Source organism: Echinococcus granulosus (assembly GCF_000524195.1).
Source record: "Echinococcus granulosus chromosome Unknown EG_S00027, whole genome shotgun sequence".
NCBI classification, from domain to species: domain Eukaryota; kingdom Metazoa; phylum Platyhelminthes; class Cestoda; order Cyclophyllidea; family Taeniidae; genus Echinococcus; species Echinococcus granulosus.
In genome coordinates, this window is record NW_020170407.1 from 632,961 (window position 1) to 645,028 (window position 12,068).

Sequence of the window (12,068 nt, forward strand, 5' to 3'; positions counted from 1 at the left end):
GGTCTATTGGCATGGCCCAAAAGGCCAGCCCACCCAGCGAGGTACAAGGAGCTCTTTCAAAGTACAAGAGTGGCGCCTCACCAATGCCGAGGGATAAACCACTATCGTATTACAATTCATTTTTAACTCGCATCATGTGAATGGATCAGATCAACTCACTAGAATAATTAGAATTTGTGACTAAATGATGACTTAAAATGAGCAGACTTTAGATTTTTGGAGATTTTAAGTCATCAACTCTCACTTAATAAAGACAATTCTTAAAAACAAAGCAGAACATACAAGCCCTAAATGCGAAGACCTACTGAAGTAGACTTAGGCTTGTGTACCATAGGTCCCCGCATACATCCATTATCTACCCACTTGTTCCCTTACTTCCTTACATAGTTTCCAAAACGATACACTCTGTCTTCCCCGCACCTGAGTCCGGATGGAGGTTCTTTTTTGACAAAACTGTTACGAACAATAGAAAGCTCCTTTTGCGTAACCTTTCGCGAACATATTGCCCATCCAGCCTTCGAAAAACCTCGTGAACAAATCCACGCTGCCAATGAGGCCACTCTGCAGCATCTCTTCGGCGTTGTCAAATGGGAGGTAAGTCCAGTAATTGGCATCGGGTGATACTTTAGTCAAATACTGAAAACTTCTAACAAGCAAATCAGATCTATACCGTAACAAGATGCTAGAGAAGAACTTGATGGAAGGATTATGCTAAGCATTCATAAAGTACTAGGGTTTGTTCTCAGTCCTGGGATCTGAAGTCGCGCACACACTTTACCTCAGCTAAAAGTTTACATGATGATACTTCTACTCCGTGTTATTTATTTCAATCAACATTTCAGAAATTAGATCTCTAAAAGTAATTTAAATGTTAAAAACATTATCTTACTTTACAAACTGCCTCCGATGTTGTAATCAAGTTCATGAATCTGCTGGTTATTAGTATTCCACAGGCTTATCGATTAAATTGAGCACCCTCATGTAGTAATATGCACCTACCTTTTTTCAAAATTTTTGAAAATGGAGGGTAAAAATCACACCACTCCTCTTCGACATTAGTGTTGAAGTACACTTGCTTTAGAACTATTAAAATTTTACTATTTAATGAATGCCCGCTAAAAATTTTGCCTTTGCACTAATTTAGGATGGAAGGTCTCACACAGCTCAGGCCTTCGAAGTACGACTTAAATCCTTCCGAGCCTTCCAGACTTGTTTCGATCGAATAATGCAGGACTCTGTGAAATTCGCTAAGCGCATTCCCGGATTCTCCGATCTCCTACCAGAAGATCGTATGGTTCTCGTACAGTCAGGTTGTTTCGAAGTAAGCAAAAGTGTCCTATCTAATAAGGCGTATTTTCAGTTCGTAGCTGAATGAATTGGCAAGGAGGGATAATGAACGCATTCCCATTAGTAAAAGCGACTTCCAGCATAATAGGTAGAATTTTGAGAAACTGAGTGCAGTAATTCCAAATCTGGACAGATGTTAACATTAAACAACGAAACAGATGCAAATATTACATCTGTGAGACGTAAGTGCAGACATAAGAAAATCTTGCCTTTTTCTGATCGAAAACAAAGGAACAACCAATAAACATAGCCAAGCAATTGCTAGTGGATATTTTAACGATAATATGCTTTTATCGGTTAGTGGGAGAAAACTTAGGAATGCAATGCAATAACGAAGGATATTTACCATTAGTTTTAGCAAGTCGAATGCCTAATACAGCTCACAGAAGAAATTAATGGTGAACAAAATGGACTTAATATCAGTTTGTTATACCGGAGCTATCAATGCTTTCTCTGGGTGACCGAGAAATCCAATTAATTAATGTCTAGTTACCTAAAAAATTGCTAAAATGTAGTTTACTCTCAAGAAGTCTATCTATTTTTTGAAAAAGCCGACCAAGTAAGCAAATAAAATTGCACACAACAAACTGAACCTGGATACATTCACTTGATAAAAAGATTATTTACTGCTGTAACAGTTGTATCGTTTGGTTTTCCCAAATGAAGTTACTAATATGCTGCCAACGGAAGTTCACGACTATCACCATAGTTTTAGGGTGGACTAGCTTAGTATTTATCGCCTTGTACAACATATATAACCCAAATTTCACTCTTATTTAAAAATATACATTAGTCCATCCAGTAGCCATTAAGTTTGCTTTAATACACTTCAGTACCTTTTTTGGATGTTTCGATGTAACAAGCAGGTAAGGAAAATTTTCGCCCATTTAACCACAATCGGTGACAGCCAGCAGTTCGTAATTTAGGCATTCTATGCAGACAAATGCAGCAAATGTTTGGGAACAGGGGTGTGTGTGCAGCTGTTGATTTCATAGGTGCATAGCACAACACAGTAAAGCCACAAGAATTCTGAATCTTCGTTGCAAAACTGCATCTCTACACCTAAAAGCGTCAGTAGAAATGTCTTGTAAATAAAACCGTTGTATTTTTTTGCAGCGTAAGTCCATTCCACGCTTGTCAGCCTAAGATCACAGTAATTTTTGACCGTGTCCCAAATAGCTACTTTAAAACGTGAATGCAAAATTAATGTGGTACTAATAAAGTAATTAAATTCCGTGCAAATTTAAAATAGGTCTAAAAAGTTAGGAGGAACTTCTAGTGTATTCATTAAGACCTCTGGATGTATGTTAAATCTCCGTCGTTGCGTATTAAAAATACGTAGAAAAACCCGCGACTAATTGCTGTAGTATTTTTTAGCTCGCCTGCGTAATATTCAGTTTCTATGTGGATGAAGAGAGTCAGACGTTTTGTGGTCCAGGTAACTTCACCCTCTCCCAGAGTCAGATGTGGCTTGCCTTTCCAATGAGCAAAAAGTTCGTCAACCTACTCTTTGATTTCGCCTTTCAAGTGCAGTCACACCGGTTGGAACCGCTTAAGCTAGGTCTTCTACTAGCTGTTCTCCTGGTTACGCCAAGTAAGAAAATCATGGGTACTGTACGTTTTTTAGTAGAAATTTATTGAATGTATGTCCTCTTCTGGACTGGGAAGTATTAAGTGGGATTAATAAGGAGAAATGTTCCCGTTCACTTTAATGCCTCATCCAAGATGGGTTAAGAAAGCTACTAGAATGTAAATGAATATCTACAACAGCGGTGCAAGTTTCGATTTTGAAAGAAATTTTGTAATAAAGGCCATGAGCTTTGGATGGCGAAGTTTGTTTTTCACTTAGTTCTCCCTTCAATGGTTCAATCTTGTGATAATTGATTTAAGAAGCCCATGCTGCAAAAATAAAAATTCTTGGCGAGCCCTACAAACAGTCTGAAAAATGGCTTTAGAGCACATTCTGAAGACTCCATGATCCTTGATGGAATATATAATGGCAAACAAAAAGATTACTAAAATGTAACCATAGTCTTGTAGCAAAGGGACCCTTATTTGCCATTTCGGTTTTTTATTTAAAAACGTTTGAGAAGTGGAATTTAAATGAGTGACTTATTGTTATTTCAGTTCGTGAGGGATTGACAAGCCGCGAGGAGGTAACGTGGCTTCGTGACCTTATTTGTCAGGCGTTTCGTTTCGAACTTATGGTCACCCACTCCGATGGTGTGGCTCTCTTCAACCACCTTGTCTCGAGCATCCGTGAGGAGCTCCAGCGTCTAGCGGCTGAACACCGACGTCAACTGGATATAATGCGTGCTGCGGGCTTCACCTTTCAGAACGACCTGTATAGCGAAACCTTTTCTCTTGTCTAGTCAATATTCACATGCGCTTGCAGGCACCCACACAAGCATAAAATCTTCGGTTCGCAGTTACTTCTTATAGGTCAGCATAGAAAATTCACGAATTAGGATGATGTAAATATTCTTACGTGACAGTCCTCTCAATGCACACACGCACATGAGCTGACTACCCCCTTCCTTGTTCCTCTCCTATTCGTTTCTTTTTCTATTTTTAGTTTAAAAAGATATATTGTATTTTTACAATTACTCTAGGATTGTGTGAATTGTCTGCGTGAATAGCTCTATTCCCTTTCCTGACAAATTAGTAGTTTGAAATTGTGTGCATCTGATTTTGACTCACTATACGATATTTCCAAAGAATTTTTACGTATCTTAATTGGCTTTCCTAATATAAGTTTAATTTAATATACATATATAATTCAAGATGTAGCTTTTTTGTTTTGACGTATTCTCGCAAAGTAGAGGGGGAATGCTACCACAGTGCGTCTATTTGGCAGCAAATTGCATCCTGTATTGAATATTTTGAGTTAAGCTGATTCATTTCCTTGATGGCGAAACGTGACTCCAAACTGTTTGTCAGTAAGTCATTTGATTGCTACAGATGATATTAACGAGATTTATATCGGACTTTCCGCTTCCCATAGGGCTTTGTTATAACGACAGATGTCTTTAATTCCCTCGAACTTATTCCTTAGTACATTCGGCTTTGGCTATTACGGAAGAATAATACATAAACATAAACAGAACACATTTGCGACAGTGAGCTTTAAACTGGTAACAGTATGATGGACGAAGGAGTGGTGACAAAGAAGCAACTTAAAATCCAAGCTAGTAGCCCATTAAACTCAGTATTCTAAAGGCTGTAAGTTTAGATTATTTGTGATTTTGGGAATCTTGTACGTCGTTTTAAGTAATTTCCTCTTTAATATAAATAACCTATATTTCTATAATTTCTTTTCATATCTTTGGAACGGTTAATTTACCCACTTAGTAGCAATAACTGGTCAGTTTTTGCGGCAGTTTTAATTTATAATTCAAATTTACCAACTGTCCATCTATTGCACATTCGAAGTGACTGCATAATAAAGAAAGGCTTTGCCAACACGTTCGAAAAGAACAAAACAAACCGTTAAATCAAATCATACACTTGATCTCAAACTGTTTACCAACGTTAATCTAATAGTTCCTTGTCTCTGTCCATTAGACGTCACATTATTCGTCAAAAGTGTCAGGTCTCGTACATTAGTAATAAAGTGGGAGAAAGTGATGGGATGGATGTTAACTTTTGAGTTGGCAATGTAAAGCGATTACGACCCCCTTAAAAGAAAGGAAATTTTCAGGTCTCGATTAAGCAAGATTACAAGTTTCCTGTCTTCCATAGTAAGCACGTAGGGCAAAGTCCCCCGCAAAAGCAGATTACTATAGGACAGACTCTTTTTCAACACATTCCTTCGAAGTTTTGCTGTCTAACTGTGGAACGGGTGAAACAATTTGCGGCGTGGTGCTCTGAGCAAAATTAGCAAGTTCTTTACACTCTTCAGCCTTTCCGTATGAATCCGGTTTTGTCTGTTGTTTGGTTTCCTCGACTAAATCTGTCACTGATTTCAAATGAGACTTTTGAGGGACGCGAAGAATTGCCGGCGATTTTTGCAGGTTCTGTGAAGATTGGGGTCTGGCGTGAATAAAATAGCTTTTGCGATTGAAGTAGCTTTCGTTCGACCAGGATTTTCGGGGTATCCTTATCACAGTACAGGGCTCTGTGGTGTTCATGTGAGACCTTCGAGCTGATATTGGACTGGAGGGAAGTGCAGCTTCATTTCTATGATTAAAGTTATGACACCGTTACTTTTGAACGTAAGTAGAATAATTCGCTATAAAAACTTTCAGTAATTATAGGCAGTTTGACAAGGCAATGACTATCACAAAACTTGACTGACTTCAATCATACAATTGCATGGCTTAGAAATTCAACTAAATGTCTCGGAAAAATATGTTGATTATCCATTTTAACACCTTATCCAAAAAGGCAAACGTAGTCTTTATCGAAATTATGTTAAAAGTAGTAAAAATACCGCCCCTAGAGCTCGGTAATGACCTTGAAGTTAAGATTTAAACGTTTCTTCAATTCTATCTCTACCCTTCGATGCTGAAGAAAGCCTTACCTTCCTTGTCGATCGTCAAGGTTTTCAGTTTTGGCAGTCACCACGTCATTCAAAAATCGAAGGTGACGGGACATTTTGGCAATCTCCTGTTTGCTCCGATATCGTTCGTTCAGACAGACTGAATTCTTGCACTCCTCTTGGTGTCTTTTGTTCTTCAAATTAAGTGTCTCCTTTCTCAACTCTTCATTATCCATGTTGATGATTTTAGGTAGCTTCTAAAACAACAAGGTATTTAAATAAGATACGTTTCAGCAAATGTACCTTAGGACAAAATATACTTTGTATCCGGTAAAAAATTGGAATTTTCTCTAATCAAAAGTTGGATTAACGAGGCGCTTGATGTACTTAATTAATATTTTCTTACTTTAAATAATACAATGATCTTAAATCTAAAATGACTAAAGAAAATAACCTAAGATACTATTTCAAAATAGAGTCCCAATCACGTCCATCACAGTTTCCACACTGAGATCATAATAGGACACAGATTTCCTAACAAATTTATTGATAATTCAATGCCTACTTCATTAATTATTTGACATTTCGTAGGATCTTAAGTCAGCTTCTCATAATGATTAAGATTTCAACAATTTAGATTATCTAGATTAAGAGATATTCATAAAGTGCTGTTTTCTAAAGAACTGATCATGCACTTGTTTTATGCTTACATTTGTTATTTATTCACTGCATATGAATAAAACGTGACATTTTTAGTTTAGGTCGCCTAAAAAGTGAAGTTCACAATCCAACCAACTTTTATTTATCTGGAGTTGCTACCCATGCTTTTCTTTTTAGTATGCTAAAAGAAGTTTCTTGATCACTTCAAAATATCGTCTTTTCTACTTGGAATCTATGTATATTTACCTATTTGACCAGTAACTTCCAAAATTTACTTCTGAATTTTGTTAAACTCAGATTCTCAAAGTCCTGAGGAAGGTTTGTGTTGCACATCTGTTAAGTACTCCCACGCTAGTCAATTGAAGTATATTAACATAGGTTTCCTATTCTAAAACAGAGAGATGTCTAAGCCATCGCAAAGTTTAACTATTGTGAAATAGTTAAAGTCTATTTTAAATTGTGATTCTAAGAAAAGTAAAATTGCTTATGGACATGAAATAATTTACATTCTTAAAATATAAAGGTTTTAATCTTCAGTGTTCCGCTTTGACATTCCCTAGTTTTTATTGACTTCGGAAAACATCTCAATCGATGTACCAAAAGCCCTTTTGTAGCAATTATTTCAAGATTGATGATGACTTGAAGACAGCATTAGCTATTTTCTAATGCGTATTCCGAGGGAGATCTCTGGCCCTAACTGCTGAGAACATAGGAAAAGTGTCAATGGTTTGATTGGCTGGTCACAATTTTACAGGTGGAGAATAGAAGTGGTGAAGTCTATCTAAAAACAAATATAAACTATTTGTGATGTTTTGCATGGTCTTTTTTACATAAATGATATCTCCTGATAAACTTCTGATCGCAGGGAATACGTGGGAATAAATACTCCAATTGGGCTTTGTCATTAAAATATGTCTTTAAGTTTGCCATTTAAAAATAGTTGATTTAAGAATGCTTCTTAACTAACCAATTTGATATTTGTTACTAAAAAACCCCCAGTAAAAGTTCTGTTCCAAAAATGAACGGTAAATTTTAAGATTTTTATACTTTGCACATTTGAAAGCCTTAAAATCTAGACTTCACTGCTAATCCACACATCTTTAAAATAACTTAGAAGCAGGAGAGCACGTGCAGGCAGTTTTAACACACTCTTTTGTGCAAATGTTGTGTTTAAAATAAAGTCTGAAGCAAGTTAGACAAGGCATATATGATACTCCCATCAGTTGGAAATCGGACATTACTTACCATAACAGTCGCGGCACAGCAGCCATTATCGCCAGATCTTTGAATGAGACGCCGTACATAACTGTAGAAGAAGTGTTCCATAAGAAATATCACGCCACAAAGAAGCATCCCACAGAGCAACAAAATGAAGGCACTAATGAAGTTTTTCACGCCCAGTGTCTTGTTTGTGTTTCCCAAGGTCGTGACCTTTTTGCAAGCACCACTCAACCAAAACTGCTTCCATCGATGGAACTTCCCTAAAAATTAAGATTCAAATTTACACACCTGTTTTAGCTATATTGGTATCATACATCTTTGGTGGAGCTTTTCCTTACTTTACCTTCAAGTACCATGAATGTCTCCACATCTGTAAAGATTTATTTGTTTAAAAAGTACACTGCAAGCCGCTTTATTAAACCATATTTCAAAACCGCTTATGCAAATGAGTTTTAGCATGGATCATGACTTACATTGCATAATTTTGCGACTGAAAATAAAGTATGCTCATAAAAGTAAGTTTAGACTAGCAAGTTTTATAAGTAAGTGCAAATCATAATTGTAGAGACTGACTTATAATTTGTGAGTAGACATAATTCTGCATATTTATGTTCAGTATAGACCGTATTAGTATTGTCACGGCTAAAAAGTGCTCAGTTTGTTTAATACAATCACTTATGCTTCAACGGTTACATAATATGCGAAGTGGTGATGTTTTTCCAGAAAAATACCGTAACTTACTTTTGGACTCACTTTCTGTGCCACCTTGTAACAAAATAAGTGACCCGTTGGTCCAAATACACAAAAAGTCGGTGCGTAGTATAAAAGATAGTAATCATAAAATATGAATCCATTTGCAACTTAGGATGGCGTCTAGTAACGTTAGCATAAGAAAACGGTCACAACTTTTACTTCAACAAATTCGTTATGTTTGGCATTATTTCTTCCAACATCTAATTGTTATGGTATGTCTTGATGTTAATGACATGGTAAAATGATATCGCAGCTACTGTGTGAAATTTCGGTTTGCTTTGCACATTCTCTCAACTTTGCTCATGCTTCAACTTACCCCTTGACTGGCAATAGGCATTAGATAAATGGCAAGCAGCGTATAGGTCAACAAGAAATGCGGATTAAAGGTACAAGCATTCTGGTTAAAGCCGAAAAGGCGATAAAACTATGAATTTATGTTGGAAACCAATATAACACCAAGGATGGGTAAGACTTTATTACACACACATATTACTACCAGCACATATAGATTGTTAAACATTCCTCCCGATTTAGAAATGCGGACGGGAATTTTACAACATAATCCCTTGTATTTCCAGATTCTATATATCGAATTAACCATTTGACTAAATACGTTTCTGTAATATTAAAAAAAACATCTAATTGTATCATGATTGACATTATTTCCCACATTCCAGATTCAACGTTTGTTTTCTAGTAAAGTAGCACAACTATTACCTCCAAAAATTGCGGTAGTTTAACTGATATGCGCATCAATGTATCATATCAGAGAATTTTTTCTGAACTTTTAGAAAATTCGCTTGATGCCACTATCGAGAGTAAAAAATGGTTTTATAAACAATCTTGACATCAAAGGAATCATGTCACACTAACCCCCTTTGAAACGGTAGGAGCTGCAGTTGAGAGCACTAGGGCTCCACGTAACGTGTCTGCGTGTTTAAGGGTGAAAATCATCTTGATTACTGAGTGAATGAATTTTGCGAGGAAAGCATTCTACTTTTTGAGAAAATAAAAAATGTATCCTAAAATGTTTTTGTGGTTATACAATATCTCTTTCTGATACTAAGTACATACGTCAATCCATAAAATGAAATCACTGAGTTTATTTTATCTATCTTCTTTCATAAAAGGCAATTTCTTATCCAACATTTTTAAAATCCACTCATTGCCAGTCTTCTGCGATCTCGATGCTCGAGTACACAAGACTGGTTTTGGATTAGGAATATTGTACTTAGGTCTTTGTTACATTCCCAACAAGAAGTCGGCAATAAATAATTCAATTATGACAACGTACACAAACATGTTTTTCACTTTCATCATATTTTTTAAAGGGAGTGGATCATTTTTTGGGTAGTCTAAGGCAACAAAGGGGTTTTTAGATGCGTCTTTTGATCACAATTTAACAAAAGATAATTTTCTTTGGTTTATGAAACTTATATACCAGAAGGATTGAATTTTTTTCATCAAAAGTGAGTGTAATAAGTGCAAACTAGAAATACCACTATCGCAAAGACGACTGCTCTATTTATATCGCATAAAAGGATGTTTGTTTTCGAAAAATCATGCCAAAATGAAACTTATGGAAAAGGATTATTCTTTTCCTCTCACTATTGGGTCGAAATCCTTCGAATTAAATTCTTTTAAAATCATAGTTAAATGCAGGTGCAATTGCTCTTAAGGCCTGACTTGACACAAATTGGCAAGAAGAACTTGCATTTGTATGTCCGCAAATTGCATTTGAAGTAGTCTTTGCTTAAAAAAAAATTGTATCTGAAGCGGGCTGTGATTGGCCGCAGGACTCACCATTCTTTTGGTAGTGCAGAATTCGAGAGTTGATTTTAGGCAGCCACCGACTACCCTTTGGAAAGCCTATACCATATCCTGTCATTGCGTACAGGTTTCCAACCGTCTTTAATTTACAGCCGTCATCTCTTGACGTCCAGTACCCCAGAACTGTGGCGTCGTATATAAAAGCATCAATCTCCCTGCAACATATGAACGTTCATTCCAAGATTACGCTGTGATTTTAACACATACTACTTGATGTATTCCTCCATCAATCAATTTGTTTTACTTTGGGAAAATCGTTTGATTATCCATTTGTACTTTAATTCGAAAAGCAATTCGTCTTAAGTAGGAAATGCTTAGAATTCAAAAATCTGCAATTTTCTGCCAAATAGGATACGCAGTTTACCGTATACGGTAGAGCAAATAATAGCAAAAAATATACCACTTATTAAAAACTTTAAAGCGTTGACTTTGGGTAGGAAATTATTAGATTTAGAAAGTCATTTATGGGAATATTGCCATTATTATAAAAATGGTTCGGGAAACATAAAATTTAATTATACGAAGTCACATAAAACCCTATGATTGATCGTAGATGCTTGTTAAATCATCCTGTATCAAGAGAAATAAGTCATTTTCATTGAAATTTTTTTGGCCAAAAGAGACAAGTTAACCCTAGACAGCATTTAAAAAAGATATGAAAATCAGGTGGATGTGCCTTATATCGGCACAGGAGAGGAATGTTGGCCTGTTTTAAAAGATTACAAAAAGTTAAGTGCATTGAAAAATCCTTAAGCATTCGGATTAGCTTGTAAAAATTATGTAAATCGGTAGATTTGGTGCCGGCTACGGGACAGAGAACGGAAGAGTAATTAGTACTTGGTAAAAAAATGAGATAAAAGTGGAAAAACAATTTATTACACTAGTTTTTAGAATAAATTGTGAAGTAAGTGACATTTGTAAAGGCTGCGATTTGAGAAGAGTACATTGGAAATAGTCAAAAACATCGCTACTTATGAAAAGCTTTTAGTAGCAATCAAATATAAGGTTAGTCATTCGTTTGTTACTTATCTTAAAATAGAAGGGTGTTGCAGATACTATATTTCCCAAAATTTTCTTAAATTTAGCCACTCTATCCGTACACAAATACAACAGCCGATCTGGAGTGCATATTGCCGGCGAATACGTACCCTACGCGTCGACACTTTGGTAGAGTACTATAAAGGGCTTAACCCACAATAAATCGTGAAACAAAGTAAAAATTTTGTCTAAATTTGGAATACGCGTTCCTCTTTCAACCACTACAATTCCTGCTGTTATCACAGTTAATGCTAAACTAAAGATCAAAATTTTGTTCGTACCTATATTTTTGCCAATATTTGTCAAGCATAATATTTGAAATGGGGAAAAGTACTGCATTAAACAGTGCAATATCATTAGATTACAAGTGAGTATTAGATAAAGTTTGATAATTTCAAAATACCACAAGTTCCTATTGTTCATTTTAAAGCATTATTAAGCAATATTCTTAATACAAACTACGATTTACAGATTTATTCTTAGTTTTTACTTAGTAACGAAAAAATATTTTTCAAATTTTTGGTTGTTTCTTTTCCAGCCTTAAAGAATATACCAAAAAGAGGAGATCATTTAACCCAGTATATATTACTGTAGGTCTTCTAAGCGTGACTTCAAACTCATTACAAACGTATCCATTAACTTTGGACGTTCCAAATCATTTTGACATTTATATGACTAGGCACAACAAGCATCACAAGCTATCACTGCAGCAGTAAGTTAACTCGTAAATTAAAGTGTT

The 12,068-nt window shown here is 35.8% G+C and overlaps 3 protein-coding genes across 3 annotated transcripts in view; 1 reads left to right on the forward strand and 2 right to left on the reverse strand. All coding sequences in view use genetic code 11, as the record gives it.

Moving 5' to 3' along the window:
• Positions 1-11: 11 nt before the first annotated feature.
• EGR_04406 (Ecdysone-induced protein 78C) lies at positions 12-3,719 on the forward strand (the record flags this gene model as incomplete). The annotated part of the gene is made up of 5 exons (XM_024493655.1): positions 12-41; positions 388-594; positions 1,145-1,321; positions 2,725-2,941; positions 3,475-3,719. The coding sequence occupies 5 exons, from the start codon at positions 12-14 to the stop codon at positions 3,717-3,719; spliced, it is 876 nt and encodes a 291-aa protein (XP_024351976.1).
• Positions 3,720-5,126: 1,407 nt separating this feature from the next.
• Positions 5,127-8,024, reverse strand: EGR_04407 (glutamate receptor NMDA; the record flags this gene model as incomplete). The annotated part of the gene is made up of 4 exons (XM_024493656.1): positions 5,127-5,526; positions 5,870-6,084; positions 7,733-7,968; positions 7,997-8,024. The coding sequence occupies 4 exons, from the start codon at positions 8,022-8,024 to the stop codon at positions 5,127-5,129; spliced, it is 879 nt and encodes a 292-aa protein (XP_024351977.1).
• Positions 8,025-10,214: 2,190 nt separating this feature from the next.
• Positions 10,215-12,068, reverse strand: part of EGR_04408 (Glutamate [NMDA] receptor subunit epsilon-2) — a gene marked incomplete at both ends in the record, with an annotated part of 13,681 nt that continues 11,827 nt past the window's right edge. Inside the window, one exon of the mRNA XM_024493657.1 lies at positions 10,215-10,446. Within this exon, the coding sequence (XP_024351978.1) occupies positions 10,215-10,446 (232 nt within the window). The remainder of the gene's footprint in view (positions 10,447-12,068) is intronic.